Source organism: Silurus meridionalis, chromosome 2 (genome assembly GCF_014805685.1).
Source record: "Silurus meridionalis isolate SWU-2019-XX chromosome 2, ASM1480568v1, whole genome shotgun sequence".
Lineage (NCBI taxonomy): Eukaryota > Metazoa > Chordata > Actinopteri > Siluriformes > Siluridae > Silurus > Silurus meridionalis.
The window spans coordinates 30,959,942-30,977,642 of NC_060885.1; the positions used below are offsets into that span (position 1 = coordinate 30,959,942).

The window sequence follows — 17,701 nt, forward strand, 5'->3', positions numbered from 1 at the left end:
CTTTCATGCAAAGTTAAAAAGAAAACAGATTCTCAATATCTCATCTACAAGTTTTCATCATCAGGTTCTCCAAGACATTTTCCAACAGAGCTGCTGAAGGTACTTTGGTTGTTCTTTAAGACCGTATGTAATCCTACAACTGTTTGGTGCTCATCATATGCACATTTATCAAGATCATAATCCTTAGCAACGCCTTTCTTTATGGAAAAAAACAACAATTAGTTGCTAAATCCTATTAAATCCGTGTTGCAGCATGCATTTGAGTTTATGTAGCAAGCATTCTGTGCATGGATATTCTCAGCAAAAATCAGCACTATGACCATGACATTTTTAAAGAAGATCTCATGTATGTTTGTTTTTTACACTTTCCTTTACAAAAAATGTGATCAACATCATCATCATCATCACCTCCACCGTTTGCGCGTCCTGGACTCACCGTGAGCGCGGAGAGTTTCTGCGCGCGCGCCTCCTGAAACCCGAACACCACCAGCAGCAGCAGCAACAGCAGCAGCACAGAATCCCGCATCCTGACTCCCAAAATCTCTCCTAAAGTTCACTTTCTTCTCAATGACGCTCCTGCAGCAACAAGCACAATCCGCCTTGTGTCTGGTCGCAGGTGAAGCTGGTGTCTGAAAGTCTTGGAGTAAATGCGCAGTGCTTTTGCGCAGCAGGAACCTGAGCGGAGTGATGCGCTGGACTGAGACTGCACACTGCCTTTACATACAATCACTCCCCCCTGACTCTCTCTCTCTCTCTCTCTCTCTCTCTCTCTCTCCCCTGTGTGAGACCTTATCGAAAGGATGAGAGTTTTTTCTATTCTTTTCATGGATGCTGGAAACGCAAAGTACTGAGTGGCTTCTCCTCTCATGTGCCAAGTCAAGTAGGCATTTATTAGCGTTTCAGCCTTATACAGTAAAAAAATAACGTTCCCCCAGAACCAAGGTGGTCCATAAAGCAACATACAATAACACAGGATAATGCAAAAATATACAACTAACTAGGACACTACTGGGACATAGTGAAACAACACACACACAGACATGGAGACAGATGAGTAGTAGTGTTCATGAATTATTCATATAATGATAACTGAACTTATTAATTTATGTTAATATTATTAATATTATTGCCTATATTTTTCAATGGATTGTTCAGTTTTTCTTGAAAGATCCAGACTGTTTCCCCCATTAAAAAATGCTTCCAATGTCCTTTATCTATTCTATTAATGTGTTTTCTTCTCCATTTAGAATGTAGAAGACTTTCAAGTTCTTTAGTTTGTTCTTGAAGGTTCCTCTATATGAGCTCCAATCTTGCACATTCTTTAACGTGACTAATTAGAGAACCCACAAAGCATACCTTCCTTCCTTTCTTCCTTTCTTGCTTTCTTTTTTTCTTTCTTTCTTTCATTTTTTTCTCTCATGATGATGATGAGGATGATGATAATAGACTTTCGAAACCATCTTCCTTAAATAATAGTGCTATTCGGGTTATGCAAAATTATTACGAAAAATAATGAGATAAAACAGAAACGTGATGCTGTTTTTGATTTCTTTCAGACAGCTTTCTGTCTGTCTTTCTTTCTCTTATTCTTCCTTTCTTTCTTATTTAATTATCAATATTTAATTATCTAATTGGATAGATAGATAGATAGATAGATAGATAGATAGATAGATAGATAGATAGATAGATAGATAGATAGATAGATAGATAGATAGATAGATAGATAGATAGATAGACATTTGAGCGTTTTAAAATAATGAAATGAAACACGGACATATGGCGCCCTCTGGAGGTAGCACTTTAGTACTACGTTTTCTTTAACGCAGCTGGAGAAAATATTACTACAGACTACCGCTGTTTGTTTGTTTGTTTGTTTGTTTGTTTGTTTGTTTTCAAGAAAATAATTAATTAATTCAGCAAGAATTCATCAAACTTTTTAATATCATGTTCTTGGAAGTTTGAAGCAAACAAACAAATAAATTCATAAATACCGATACCTATTTTTTATTTATTCTGATCATCACCATTATTATTATTAATATTATTATTATTATTATTATTATTATTATTATTATTATTATTATTATTATTACATTCAATCCTCCACTCACTATCCCACAATGCTTTGCGCGTCACCCAGCCTCTCCATCGCCGGAAGTCAGGGTCCCTGCGCTTCCTTTTTCGTCCCGCTGCCGGTGGTTCGTGCGTGCTCGCGCCTGTAGCATTCGGTTTTTACGCGTTAGCATTTAACCCGGTGCTTCATCATGTCTTACCCAAACGAGGAGGAGGAAGTAAGATTTTATTACTTATCTATCATTTTAGCTCTCGCTCTGTTTAAAAAGAAACTGTAACGTTTTAAAGTCCACGATCTTTCAGTGAACGTAGCATTTTCAGCCATTTTTATCCTTTTTTTTTTTTTTACCTTCCTCTATTCCGGCAAGTCCCGCCTCCACGCTCGGATTGGTTAATAATACCCGGAACTGTTAATATGATTGGTGTAGTCATTTGTATAGACTTAAATGTCCATTCAGAAAGCAGCTTGGCTGGTGGAGTATCCAATCCTGCTTTATGAAGCGAGATCTTGTGGAGAACGGGTGGGGAAGTAAATAACGTTAACAATATGGAGAGAGCGAGAATGTACTAAAATCAAAATGAAAATACGTTTACATTTACGCGTATTCAAATGTACTGCAAATACTTTGCATTTCTAATTAACATATTCGCCATAACCGGTTATTATTCAGCGGCGTGCTGGTTTATAATAAAGATATTTATTTATAAATATGTATAATAATATTTATAATAAAGCATAATCATATTTTTTTTTCTCTCTCAGTATGAGCCCTACAGCTACAGTGAATATGACTCGCTTCATACTGGTGAGTGCCTACGCTACATCTGTTTCTCTGATAATACATTATCTCAGATCCAACATGTGGTCTATACTTTGGGGCTTCTCCATCATACAAGTCAAAATGAAAAAGATCTCTATTTGGGCTGCAGCACCATTAACCCCTAACCCTCGTGTCTGCAGGTGATCCCAAAGCCGATCTGGCGTTCGAGCGACAGTACGAGCACCAGCAGACGTACCACGTCATCCCCGAGGTGATCAAGAACTTTCTGCAGTACTTCCACAAGACCATCTCTGACCTGATTGACCAGAAGGTGTACGAGCTGCAGGCCAACCGCGTCTCCAGCGAGAGCATCGAACAGAAGATCTACGAGATCCAGGATGTTTATGAGAACAGGTAAAATTCAGGAAAGGTTTTTTTTTTCTTACAGCGTTAGATTTTAACAGGGGAAATATTTATCACGTTTTATTTGGTCGACAGCTGGAATAAGCTGACAGATCGTTTCTTCAAGACGTCTCCATGGCCAGAGGCGGAAGCAATTGCTTCCTTAGTGGGAAACGGTAAGCTCTTGATCATTTTGTTGTTTTATAAAACTGAGATGTGAAAATGTACTGAATTATTAATGCTAGATGCAAGAAACACTTTTGCTACCTGATCGCTGATCTTATTAATACGTTTAATAAACCATCTATATATGTTTTTAATGGCAGACGCTGTTTTTCTGATCCTCTACAAGGAGCTTTACTACCGTCACATTTATGCCAAAGTCAGCGTAAGTGCTCTGGAGTTCATTTTGCTGTGGATTTTATTTATTTATTTATTTTATTAATATTTAAGTTGATGTTTTCTTTAGGGTGGCCCAACACTTGACCAGAGATTTGAATCCTACTACAATTATTGCAATCTCTTCAACTACATCCTCAGTAAGTCCTTGTGCATTTCAGAATTTTCCGTGTTCGCTAATCAGTTGCCAAACAAAGCAATTGTGATTTATATTGATTAGATGCTGATGGTCCTGCACCATTGGAGCTTCCCAACCAGTGGCTCTGGGATATTATCGATGAGTTCATCTATCAAGTAAGTCAAAAATCTGTCGACTCGCCTCGTGTTCACTCTCAATCCACAATAACAAAACCAGTTCCATGGGTATTAGTCCACCTCTAACCAATAAGAGCAACATGCTTTTTGCATTGTCTTATTAATGTTCAATAATTAATTACCAAACGATTTTATCTTTTTATTTTAGTTCCAGTCATTTAGCCAGTACCGCTGCAAAACAGCCAAGAAGTCAGAGGAGGAGATTGACTTCCTGAGGAACAACCCAAAGATCTGGAACGTGCACAGTGTGCTGAACGTGCTGCATTCGCTGGTGGACAAGAGCAACATCAACCGCCAGCTGGAGATCTACACCAGCGGAGGTGAGGGCATTTGGGCTGCCGGGGCAGATTCCAAAGAGAAATTCCTTCTGGTCAATAGTGATAACTGTTAATAAAACATGACATAAGCAATCAAAAAAGAACTGACCTGTTCTCATCAAAGGACTCGGCACAACCTTCGCACACTGAACATTCTTCCAACACACACTGGGTGTATATTTTCATGATTTATGATCTCACTCTGTGGTGTCATTCAGAACAACAAGGGTTGACTAGATGCAAAATTCTGGGAATTTTCAAGAACTTTTAATGGGAATTAAAAGGAATATATGGGAATTTACAAAATTGCTGGTTAGGATATAAAGGAGAACTTGGGGAAAAATTTTTGCTGGATAATTTTGGTTAAAACAACCAGATTCAAGGCCATTTTTACTCTGCATATTCATCCATCACATGTCCTCCTACATGCCTTGTGCATTCCTCCATAACTAATGCACACAAAATAACGTCAGAAAAATGTCTACCATTTTCACGTAAATTACATACATTTGTTGAGTACTTCCTTACAAAATGAAACTAAACGATGAAATCAAGTCTTAAATCAAAACTTTTGCTAAAATGTGTATTATTTTGCATGCATGTCAGCTTATGACCAAATATGGCCATATTTATGTTTTTTATATGATACGGTTAATATGAATTTCCCAATTTTTTTTTAATTCCCCTTAAATTCCTTTTTCCAACTTGGCATATTTCCCAAGATGAAGTTCTTATAGAAAGTTTCATTTTGCCTTCTGCAATTTTACATTTTGACCCATGTGTATTTGATAACTGTGTACTAGGAGACCCAGAGAGCGTGGCTGGAGAGTATGGCCGTCACTCTCTGTACAAGATGTTGGGCTACTTCAGCTTAGTGGGCTTGCTGAGGCTGCACTCCTTGCTGGGGGATTACTACCAGGCCATCAAGGTCCTGGAGAACATCGAACTCAACAAGAAGGTAAGAGTTGTTCAGAGAGCGTGTTCAGGTGTAGTACGTCTGTCGGGTCAGAAAGGCATAGTGGCTCAAATCAGGTCAAAGAATTTCTTGTGGCTCAATCTGGTCAGAACCATGGATTTGTATTGATCCTGCCTTTTCCTCTCTTTCCACGCAGAGCATGTATTCACGCGTACCCGAGTGCCAGATCACCACCTATTACTACGTGGGTTTCGCCTATCTGATGATGCGCCGCTACCAGGATGCCATTCGTGTCTTCGCCAACATCTTACTCTACATCCAGAGGACCAGGAACATGTTCCAGAGGTCCACATACAAATACGAGATGGTCAGTCTTGAAATATTTCGTCTAAATATTTAATTTGCATTTTCAAGCTTAGCGATGAACCGACAAGGACACATTGTATAACTGGATGCGTGGTGAACGTTCGTTTCCAGATTAACAAGCAGAACGAGCAGATGCATGGGCTGCTGGCCATCGCACTGACCATGTACCCCATGAGGATCGACGAGAGCATCCACACGCAGCTGCGAGAGAAATACGGAGACAAGATGCTGCGCATGCAGAAAGGGTGAGCCAAACGCTTTGCGTCGACTTTAAAGCGATAGAACTGTAGCCACTTGTGTTGACCAGCGTTTCGTCCCGATACCTTCAGAGACCTGCAGGTGTTCGAGGAGCTGTTCAGCTTCGCCTGCCCCAAGTTCCTGTCGCCCGTCGTCCCCAATTACGACAACGTACACCCGAATTATCACAAAGAACCATTCCAGCAGCAGCTCAAAGTGTTCGCAGAGGAGGTCCAGCAGCAGGCTCAGCTCTCCACCATCCGCAGGTGTGTCTCCATATGTTGTTCTTCAGGAACATGGACGCCATGTTTTGAAAAGGAGCAAGGAATATCTTCGCTAGATCATTGTGTATTAAAAACTTTTGCCACTACGTTTATTTAGCCAGAAATAACTTTGTCTGCAATATATTACATCGCATGGATATATAATAATATATATAAATTAACGGTAGCACAATTGAGTAGTTATGGCTGCCATGTTTGTCTCTCGTGCTATGGATTTAATCATGGTTCTGTTTGTTGCCTGCAGTTTCCTAAAGCTCTACACCACCATGCCCGTGGCCAAGCTGGCCGGATTTCTGGACATGTCCGAGCAGGAGTTCCGCATTCAGCTGCTCGTATTCAAGCACAAGATGAAGAACCTGGTGTGGACCAGCGGCATCTCGGCGCTGGACGGAGAGTTCCAGTCAGCCTCAGAGGTCGACTTCTATATCGACAAGGTGTGTGTGTGTGTGCGCATTTGAAAATGATGAGTTGCCAGCAATCACATATTTAAGCATCACGCCATGCTGGTATGGATAATCACTCAAAAATTATATTTAAAAAAAGTGTCTATCATATGGCTTGTTTTTCGACTGGAGAAGAAAAAATTAACATCTTTAACTTCTGCCTTCAGGACATGATCCACATTGCAGATACGAAGGTGGCCCGCCGTTACGGAGACTTCTTTATTCGGCAGATCCACAAGTTTGAAGAAGTTAGTTTTTTTTTAAAACCTTTTCATACCTTTATTGATCTGTTGATGTGGAGTTTATTTTCATGGTTTTATGGCACAGCAGAAGGAGGGTAACGTGTGAATGCAAGCCAATTCACTTTTCATGCACACGTTATTTTAAAGCTGTTTGAGAAATTTTGTTTTTAGTTTTGACATGAATTGAAGTCTGTGTCTGATCTATAATATAATCTGTAAAAGACAAACTACAATCAAAATTTTTGTTTAGCTCGGAAAAAAAAAATTTTAATTCTGGGTTTTTTTATATGTAATTTTTTTTTCTTTCTTTTTTTTTTTTTTTTTTTTTTTTAGCTGAATCGCACCCTGAAGAAAATGTCTGCAACCGGCACCCCAAGCTCCACCAGCGCCACATCACGATCATAACAGTGCTCGCTAAATAATTTTATATTATTATTATTATCCTTGTACTGCAGCTTCAGCAGAAGGTGCATTAACCCAACTTTGACAAAAGATGAGAAGCCTACCTTTTCTCATGGAGGATGAAGATTTGGTGTCCAGCTTTATTTTTTTTTCCAACCTCCAGCATTTTCCTCTTGAAGAGTCTTTTTTTGGGCTGGAAAAAAATAAAGTTGACGTTACATACATTTTTTTCCTCTTGTTTTTCTACCCAATGTCTTATTCTTTATTTTATTCATCAACCAATGGGAAATTGGGTGTAATTTACAGTTACATCATTTACAAGTTAATACTTTATGAAACAAATGCAATGGCAATTTTTAGGACAAATTCAGAGTTCTACATCAAGGATTTGAAAACGAGGTTTTATTCGTGCAACATACCATAATTTCAAGTTACACCCTTTTGATCGACAGCAATATGAATCCAGATCAACTCTATTTGTGGACTCCACAAATTTCTAAAAGAAATGTCACAGCACTATTAATTTTAAATCAGTTTTTAACGTGTACAGCACTTTTAACAATGCATATTGTCACAAAGCAGATTTAAGTCAGAAATAAACAAACCAGAGGGCAAAGTGATGAGGAAAAACTATTTTAGAAGACACTGGGGGACACCAGGATACCAAAACTGAAATCTAGTCTGTTCTAAATGACAACAGATATTGGAATTATAAATCATTACTCATCCAGATGGCATACTAAAACAACAAATGGTAGACACCATCTTCAGTGGATTTTCTCTAATTTTTTATTTATTTTTAACATTGAACATATAAAACTGAAGAAATCAAAACTTAGGATAGATTTACAGTTATGGCATTTGGCAGACACCCATATCCAAAAGGCTATATTATCAGTGCAACTGAGCAGCTGTGCGGTTGAGGGTCTTGCTCAGGGGCCCAGGTGTGGCAGCCTGGTGAGTTTGGGACTGAACTCATGACCTTCAGATCCAAAGTCTGATGCATTAACCACTAAGATACCACCTCCATGAAAGAACACATGGAATCAACAACAAAAGTGTTTCCCTTCCTGGGACGGTCAACATAAGAGCCTGTTTTGTTATAGTGTTTAATGGCAACTGCATCATTTCTTGCCATAATGTCACAAATGAACTCAAGGCACACTCGTGAACCAAAAGGCATTCCAGGTAAGTATCTCGAGAATCTGATGAGAGAATACCATGAGTTTTCCAAGCTGTTATCAAAGCTAAATGTGGAAAATCTGGGTTGTTTAACACGTTTTTTTGTTTACTACATACGTGTTCTTTCATAGTGTCGATGCCTTCAGTATTAATACACAATGTTGGAAATAATACATAAATAATAATAAATAATGAATAATAAAATATATAAATACATACATAAATAATAATATACAGTAAACCACTGAAAAGGTGTGTCCAGACTTTTTTTTCCTTTTTTTTTTTAATCAATGTCTTGATATTTTTAACAAGAAACACACATGCATGGCACACTGTTTTTCTTTTCCTCCTTTTTTTTTCCTTTTTTCCCCCTCCTTCCCTTGATAAAGCTGAAAAGTTCATCATTCATTAGAGATCCAATTTCTCGGCATCTATATTTCAAAAGTGGCTCAAAATGGTTGTCCAGACTCTTAACTGGTACTGTATATTCAGTCTGAGCATATTGTGAATGAGTCTATATGAGTACAGCAGCTCTTAGTTACAGGTCTACAGTATACAAATGAGATTTTCAACATAACAATTTGGGTGTAAACTGTTTTTGGGATGTACACATCTTTAATTTTTCTAACAAAAACATTTAACAGTATGTATGCATATACTTTGTTACTTAATAGTTTTGTCTCTTTTTGTTTTTTATTTACTGAATTAAAAAAAAAGCTTGATAGATACAAAGTATTTTAAATTCATATCTTTCTGCTTATTTTGCATTGTTATTACCTGCATGTAATATTTGTTACCGGTAGATGACGCACTGAACCACTGTTACTTGTCAGTATTGGGGGAGTGAGTTGAAGACATCTCCCCTTCCACACACTGCTGATAGTGTATTTGGAACAAAGACCAGATGTTTAATCAGAAATAAAGTGTTACAGATTCTGCAAATTATTCTTGGAAATTACATCCATGTGCTTGTTGAACACCAGCTGTAGTTCTCCTCTGTCCTGTTAAAGGAAGGTTCACCTCTCTGAGAAAGCTTTTAGATTTTGATGCATGGCTGTTTCTTTATTCAGCTCCGGGAGCATTAGTGAGGTGTTTGATGGACTAAGTTCATGCCTCTGTGCAGGACACTTGACACTCTTCCATCATGATTTTTATGTATAAACCTCACTTTGTGCACAGGGGCTGTGATCCTGGATCAGGTTTGGACTGAGTATCAGTAAAGGGTAATGCTTTTACAGCACTCAAAAACATTTAAGAGGATTCTGTTTGCTGGGGAAAACATTAAAGCTGACATGCTGAATATAGAGGTTTTGTTCCATGTCCTATACTTCCTTTTGGTCATTAAATAATTGGAGATTCAGTACAATTTAAAGGCCTTGAGTGAAAACCGAATACACGTTAACAATGCAACAGCTGCAAACTGATACTTTAGTTAATACTTTATTAAACGAGTGCAATTGCAATTTTTAGGACTAATACAAAGAGTTCTACATCAGTCTAACTTTGAGGATTTGGGAACCGCTTTATGCATGCAACATACATTGATCTCAAGTAAGTACACCCTTAAATCAACAGTAATATGGATCTTCAACATATACAGCACTTTTAACAATCATTATTGTCAGAAAGCAGCTTTAAGGACATATCTACATACAGATTTGGGTCAGTTTTGGCTTGTGTTTCCAATTTTGTGGCAATGATTTCAGGAAAAACCTTGTATGCAAAGAGAGGGATGTGCATTTTTGGCTATAGAATGGATGTAATGGAACGTTTTTTAAAAAAAAAAAAATTATAAATTAATGTGGATTATAATAATACATGAAACATAATAATAATAACAACAATAATAATAACAATAATTATTATTATTGTTGTTATTATTATTATTATAACAATGATAACAATTATCATCATTATTATTATAATTATTATTATTATGATGATAACAATTATCATTATTATTATCATTATTAAGAAGAAGAAGAAAAAGATGAAAAATGTTGTCTTGATGATGTTACGTATATATACATATTTATTTGTAATGCAGATGTTTAGCCATATAGAGGTAAAAAAAAATAAAAGGCCACGCCCCTTGTCGTGGGCGTGGTTTCGAGGCACACGTTGTATCCAGTCCCCTGCCCTGACCTGCAGTACAGACTAGAGCGCTTGGACCTGTGGCAGTTTCACGCGCAAGGAGCATCAGGTTATCTCCCCTCCGGATATGCCTTAACGACCTCTGGGTGGAGGACAAGAAAAAACAAGAAGCAATGTTAAGCAGAAAGTCGGAAATGTCTGGAAATGCGCTGGTGTCGGCGGCCGGGGACCGCGGCAGGGTGGCGGAGAGGCTGCGGGCGGCGTTTGCGGGGCTGCAGGAGCTGCAGCATCTGCGGGAGAAGCAGGGCGACTTGGTGCAGCGCGCGCTCCGTATGGACACGGAGAGCGAGCACGCGCGCAGTGATGAGTGTCCACACGAACGTGACGAGGACACGAACAGAGCCGAGGAGCAGGAGCGACTGGAGACAACGCTCATAGCCCTCAAACAACAACTGGTAACAATAAATAAATGCATACACACATTTTTTTTTTAAATGGAACATAAATAGTATTTGGAGAAATGTATAAAGTTCATTAGTATAGACTGATAACCAAATTTATGCATGACATATTTATACTAACTAAAGTTTCAGAATAGAAATAGCCTATATTGTACAAATCTTATTTATAGACCCTGATCCTGAGTGCTTGTTGGTGTGCCTGCTCAGCTGGGGGTGGTCATAAATCAAGGTTCATTCCAAGGGACGGGGCTTGAGGGTGAGGGGTTGGCCGGGCAGGTGGGGGGTGGATGGGTGGAGGGGTGTTGTTTCCGCCTCTGATCATTAACCCACTTTAATTAGAACAGCCACAGAGGACCAAATGACCTCAGTTCGGTGACACGGGTTTGACCCCTGTGCTGTAATCTTACTGCGGATTATCAGATCCAGCTCCTCACACACCTAGCCAGGTGCGTGTATGGGCCAGTGGGAAGCAAAATATATAATCCCCATCGAACATGCACATAACCATATAAGAGAGAGATAAAAATAGAGACTGAGTAGAGGAGCTCGTCTCTGGAGAACCGTTTGCACTTTAGGTGAACTCATGACTGGGAGAAGAACAGTAGCTCCCCAAGGTGGAATTCCTCTAGAGGATGTGGTTCTGCTCAGTGAACGTTGAACTTTTTTTAAACGCAACAGTGGCCCCAATTAAAGGGACTGAACCACATGGAAAAAACAGTCAAGTGGAAAAAAAAAACAGAAAGATGGTTGGTCATGCATGTGGTGGGTTGACAAACAGGCAGTTCTTGATAGACAATGAAAGTAGTATTGTATTCAACAGATTTTTCACAATTTATATCTAAATGGCATAGTGGTGCAAAAACATCACAATGTGTTGCTTAAATTTGTTAAAAAGTAGTAGTGTTTCATTATTTTTTTAAAGCCTCATGCCTATTCAGACGGGTAAAGAATTTCTTGAGTCAGTATTTGGCGTACAGTTATGTGGTTCAGTCCTTGTCTCAGTCTTGTATGGCTTTGTGTTTAAATGTACACAATGGGCTGTGTTTCTCCACAGGAGAGTTGATTGAACCTTCAGCATCACACCCCCAGGCTATTACTTGTCCTTGCATGGTTAATGGTCAACTACAGTCCTTCATTCTTCCTTTTACCCCCTCCTTTCTTACCCCCAAATGTCTTATAACCGCAGGAGGTCTGTGTCATTCATTAAAGATCTTTATGAATCAGCCTCCATTGTTTTCTCTTTACTTCTCCTTCCATAGTCAACAGAGCAGTTAAATGTACAGGACTTTGTATAGTCACATGCATGATTGAACATTACTGTCTTACGCAGACCTGGCTAACTTTGGTCTCTGTATATGTATATGGCAAATTTCCGCTTGGGGATTAAAAAAAGTATCTTCTAATGACTCCATAGAAAGCATGTGTAATTAAATTTTGCCTATAAAACTAATATATGAACTAAATGCATTAATAAAAATGAGTGTGTTTGCAAAATCATTTTGGAGCCACAATGTTTCCATGAACATTGAATCCTAAATTTGCGGTACTGCTTGCACAGTTTTTTGATGTCCTTGTGTGTCCTGGGTTTTGCCTGAGATCGCTAGTTTCCCCGTACCTTTCAAAAGCATGCTGGTAGGGGTAAATATGTGTGTGTGGTGAATTTCCATCCCATTCAAAATTTATTTTGCACCCAACTCTGTGTTCCAGCTGGGTAGACTCTTGACTCTTGACTCTTGGATAAGCATGACACAGTCTAAAATGATAAAGTGTTTACTGAACATGAATTTGAGTACAAATTTGTCAATATGCTGACTAGCATACACTTTGCTTGTAGACCCGGTTGCGCAGGCAAGACGTTGGACTGAAAACACACTTGCAGCAGCTGGACCAGCAGATCAGTGAGCTTAAACTGGATGCATGTAAAACTTCTGCTGAACACCTGGAGAGTGACAGTCGTCCCAGTTCAGGTGAGCAGACGACTAAAAAAGCTGGTTCATGACCTCTCAAATTAATGGGTTCAAATAGTTATTGCAACACCTAACTAGTAAAACGTGAGGAAATCATTTATCCAGCATATCTAATAACGGACATTTCTTCATTTAGGATTCTTCGATCTCAGTGATGGTGGTTTGGGCTCTCTTTCGAACTCCTGCACATCTGTCTACAGTGAATGCCTTTCAACTTCATCTCAAGCGAGCCTCCTTCCACTGTCCTCAGGCTTCTTGGCTGCCCACAGCCATAATGCCCAATTGCAGACTGACGTGTGCCGTAGACGCTCTGCGGACGAGACTACGGCTCAGCCAGACATCCCGCGAGGCCTGGGTGTACGTCTGGGTAGTAGCGGAATACGCACAGGTTCAATCAGCTCAGAGAGAGCAAGAAAAAGACCGGTCTCAACAGGTGGGCAGAAACATTAATCATTACAGATTTATAAAATTTTTCTTTTTTGGGCACTTTTCTAAGATGGAAAATTTCTTAAAGGTTTCATCAGAAATATAAACTAGAATTATTAGTTTGCTAGATTGCTTTTGGTTTTTCTTGGCTGTTTTTTATATATTGTAATTAAGACATTTTTTTGTTTGTTTTTTTTTATCTTTTTTTTTTTTACAGGTGATCTTGATACAGTGATCCACCCTGGTTTTGGCTATTATAAAACTGTCGACATGAAAAACTCCACCCTATCCAGCAAGTTCTACGACCACACCATGGATCTCAAATTTCAGTGCAACCTTGTATCCCGCAGTGGTACTGAAGTGTACTGCTACCCAAGCCCCCTGCATGCCGTAGCCCTGCAAAGCCCCATCTTCTCTCTTAGTGGAGATAAGGGCGGGCATTTGGCCACAGATGCTTCTGAGAAACACACCAACATCGGACTTTCTAAGGACTCACTTCCCAAGCAAGAGCCAAATGGACCCAAATCTGAAGGTTATATTGTCAAACTGCTTCAGCGCAGCTCAAGTAAGATGAGCCTCCAGAGTGAGTTGGGTGTGGAAAAAGGCTTGAGTACGAGTAACATTGTTCAGGATCATGGGCTTCTCGAATTCCGAATGAAGCAAGTGAATAATGACAAAGTGCAGGGATCACTTGAACGGAAAGTAGAGTCCCCCAGAATTCTAGTGAAGGTTGGAAAGAATTCACCACCAAGACCTGCTGACAAACAGCAATTGTCCCTAAATACCATTAGTGCAGAAGAATACAGGCAAATGTGTCTTATACAGCATTCAGCAAGTACAAGAAATCAAAAACCAACTGCACTGATGTGTCAAGACAAAGTCAATGAAAATGAGCCTAGGGATCAGTTTGAACAGGGGAATGGCTTTGAGGATGCAGCAACAGCATCAAAGGCTCATGAGAGGAGACCTAGCTTTACCTTCCCTAATGAGGAGAATAAACTCAAAAATGGAGGTTGTACTCATACCGTGAGATCTGAATTTGTTTGTGCCCAATTTGTTCCAGCAGGGTCTCAGAGAGTGAAAGTGCGTCAGGCAGACAAGAAGACAAAGGCCATGAAACTGCGGAAAAGGGGTCTTGAGAAACCAACAGGCAAGAAGCACCACCTGAAGCCCTCATCTCGAGATCATGAAAAGGATAAAGGATATAGCACTAAAACACGTGGAGACAGAAATCCAAAGCAATACATTGCAGAGAGGGAGTGCATCGAAGCTCCCCTTATGGAGCCCAGACTACGTTCTTGTTCAGAGTCCAGTCTTTTGGGGCCTGGAAATTCATGTGTCACTCACCTCCAGTCATATCGGCAGCAGAAACATCCCTCTAAATCCAACAAACTCCCTAAGGTTCAGTCACCAGATTTCGAGAACCATTCCAGAAAGAAGCAGAGCTCTCAAAAATTGCCACATGCTTCAGAGATACAGCTACCACTTGCTCCCCCAACTCACTACCAGAGGTCCAGGGAGGTGCCATTTCACAGAGTCTCACCGAAGCCCGGAATGCCGCGAAGTTTGAGCATGAGGCCTCGCTCGGGTCAGTGTAGTGGTCTTTCTCATCCACTCCAACCCTCGTTGTCCTCTTCGTCTTACTTTAGCAATATGAATTTGAAATATCCCCCTGCACCTTTATGCACTCGCTACCCACCAAGGTGTGAATCAGAATACTCGGCCGAGTGTGCCTCTCTTCCACTCAACTATCGTCGAGAGCAGCGAGGGAGAGCTGAGTGACTATACCACCAACCGCTTCGGAGACAGCGAATCCAGCCAGGAATCTCAAACCGGTTCTGACTCAGACAGCAGCCTGTCAATGGATGAAGATTACCTGTATGAGGAAGATGAGGATGAAGGAGGTCTAGTGTGGGCTGAGGCTACTGTTGGGCCCACAGCCAACGGGCTCTCCACCCAACAGCACCTTCGCACTGAACCAGCTTCATGTCGCATAAAAGCATCCAGAGCACTGAAGAAGAAGATTCGCCGCTTTCAACCAGCCTCACTTAAAGTCATGACTCTGGTATAGTCTTTTATATTTCGTCCACTTGTCAAAGGTTTACAGTCTTTTCACTATTTTCTTGTATAATGTATATCGTCTGTGCCAGATTTTAGGACTGATAAAATCTATTTTTATGCAAGGCACTCCATTATTAAGACAAATTCCCATTTACCTTTTATTTAGTCAGTGTGGAAATGTTGCTTATGCCTGACCTGATATAACCACTCCTCAGATTTTACCCATGCACCAAAACTACTCTTATTGCCCACTGAAGACAGAAAAATGAAGCACCAAACACATTTTCTTGTTAAACTTATTACAGTCTGTATATTGTAAATATGCTGTTGAAGAATACGCTTGTTTTTACATATTCAAAAACCAAAAAAAAGGTAACCTAGAAAGAAAATGCCTTGTATTCTGTTTCTCGAAAGCCATTATGTGTAATTATTTTTCACATTTGATTTTTGCTATGCATCTTAATCTTCTTGCAAATAAACACTATTTAATGTTCAAACGATTCTTGACTATAGGCCTTCTTGTTCATTTAGAGGGATATCTCGACTAAGGTATTAAGAAACACTATTTCTATACTTTCATCCATTGCTTTTTGTACCTTTACATAGTAAATGCAAGTAGTTATAAAAATGTTCACACTTTTTTTACATTGACCTAAATTTTCACCCTATGACAAAAGCAACCAATTAACCTAAATAGGACGTGCCCCTAATGATCTTTATCTGTAGTATATGAGAAGGCTAATGAAGCACCTGTGTAAGAAACAAGGTGCATCTATTCCAAAGTACATCTTAAAAATTTACCTTGGCAAAATGACAGAAGATTATTTGCAGGGTGGACATATTGATTCACTAGCTAGCACACCGAGCAAGTGGAAGCTCTAATGAACTACCCAGTTTAGTACACTGCTATCGAATGCTATGTAACATAAACCCAGCTAGTGTGCTACTGGTGTTAATTTAGGCTAAAGGAAAAGAACACACAACCGCTCTTAGATTTATGGCATTCAGCAGATGCCCCTATCCAGAAGGACTTATACATTTATATCTGAGGCTACAATTTTCTTAAAAATTACATAATTTATGTTGTCAAATATCAACAGTAAGTCACCATTCACTGGCAAACATTTCAGCTACAAGATAGATTTGAATCTGACCAGTAGAGACTGTAGAGACTGGTCAGACTCAAATTGTATATTGTAACCAGAGGTGGGAAGTAACGAAGTACCAATACTTCGTTACTGTACTTAAGTAGATTTTTTTTTTGGTATCAACTTTTTATTTTTTCTCATTACATTTTTACACAAATATTTGTACTTTTTACTTCTTACATTTTCAAAACAGACTTGTTACTTTAGTTTTAATCCATTGATTTGGTGAAATATTATTTTTTTATTTTCACTGCGCGCCGATTTCAGCCGAACAACCAATTTCCTGTCATTGTGTGTTCAATCCACTGGTGTATAAAGTCCTGACTCTCACTCACCACAGAAGGCAGTAAGAAGTTTGGGGTTAATGTGGATGAGACAGAGGGAGTCAGTGATGTAAACATGACTGAGAACAGACACATTCCTGATCATCATCATCTTTTCTCTGCTTGTGTTCTATATGTGGATCTTCAGCCTGGACACATTCATTAGGTAACAACATTTTTAATTAGTTTTGTATTAATATATATATATATATATATATATATATATATATATATATATATATATATATATATATATATAATATATTTGGCTGTCAAAATTACAGTTATTTTAAACGGCATAAATTTTTTTCTTTCTTTACTTAGCTATAAAATAAAGAAATTAACTCCAGATAAAAATATTTTTAATCAGTAAACTTTGGTTTTATTTCTGAGTCTCAAATCAAACACCAAATATTGATCGTACAGATAAAAACAATACATCATTTAAATCTGTAAAATGTCTATAATTTTATATATATAAGCTTCCTGGCTTGACTTGAAGAGATGCATTTTCTCCGGTGTCACCTCATTAACTGTCCGTGTGGAAACATTGCAAAGGCTCTAAATGATGTCCACACGACTCTGCACTGATATAGCCTTTATATTTAATCACTGTACATATGCTTACATATATATCACATGCTGTACATATGATACATGTTTAACACCTCCAAGCTGCCAGTTTTGGGCACCTGAGCAAGCCCTTAACTCACTACTGCTCATTTAGTAAAGGAGATCATTAAGAGTCGCTCGGGGTAAACACTTCCAACAGGAAGTGGCTATATCTCGCTATCTTTGTCTCTCTATTTTCTCTATCTAATTGTCTCTGTGTCTCTTTTAGTAAATGTCTATGTCTCACTGTATATGTCTCTCTCTTGCTGT

At 39.0% G+C, this 17,701-nt stretch overlaps 3 protein-coding genes across 4 annotated transcripts in view; 2 read left to right on the forward strand and 1 right to left on the reverse strand.

The window, feature by feature from the left end:
* smoc2 (SPARC related modular calcium binding 2) overlaps window positions 1-719 on the reverse strand; it is a 33,773-nt gene extending 33,054 nt beyond the window's left edge. The window contains exon 1 of one of the 2 annotated variants that reach the window (XM_046876967.1): window positions 437-719. In XM_046876967.1, coding sequence (XP_046732923.1) covers window positions 437-526 — 90 coding nt within the window. In that variant the 5' untranslated portion in view covers window positions 527-719. The remainder of the gene's footprint in view (window positions 1-436) is intronic. The other variant, XM_046876973.1, reaches the window with a different exon arrangement.
* Window positions 720-2,137: 1,418 nt separating this feature from the next.
* On the forward strand, window positions 2,138-7,381 carry LOC124394348 (eukaryotic translation initiation factor 3, subunit 6 interacting protein). Its single transcript, XM_046862489.1, has 15 exons — window positions 2,138-2,291; window positions 2,837-2,879; window positions 3,035-3,248; window positions 3,333-3,412; window positions 3,563-3,624; window positions 3,706-3,775; window positions 3,856-3,929; window positions 4,099-4,270; window positions 5,071-5,225; window positions 5,380-5,550; window positions 5,661-5,794; window positions 5,879-6,052; window positions 6,315-6,504; window positions 6,681-6,761; window positions 7,089-7,381. The coding sequence occupies exons 1-15, from the start codon at window positions 2,265-2,267 to the stop codon at window positions 7,158-7,160; spliced, it is 1,719 nt and encodes a 572-aa protein (XP_046718445.1). The 5' UTR covers window positions 2,138-2,264; the 3' UTR covers window positions 7,161-7,381.
* Window positions 7,382-10,407: 3,026 nt separating this feature from the next.
* On the forward strand, window positions 10,408-15,848 carry dact2 (dishevelled-binding antagonist of beta-catenin 2). Its single transcript, XM_046862097.1, is given in 5 exon segments — window positions 10,408-10,888; window positions 12,729-12,861; window positions 12,998-13,294; window positions 13,505-15,020; window positions 15,022-15,848. Coding segments are annotated over 5 exon segments (2,565 nt in total). The 5' UTR covers window positions 10,408-10,606; the 3' UTR covers window positions 15,359-15,848.
* The last annotated feature ends 1,853 nt before the right edge of the window (window positions 15,849-17,701 follow it).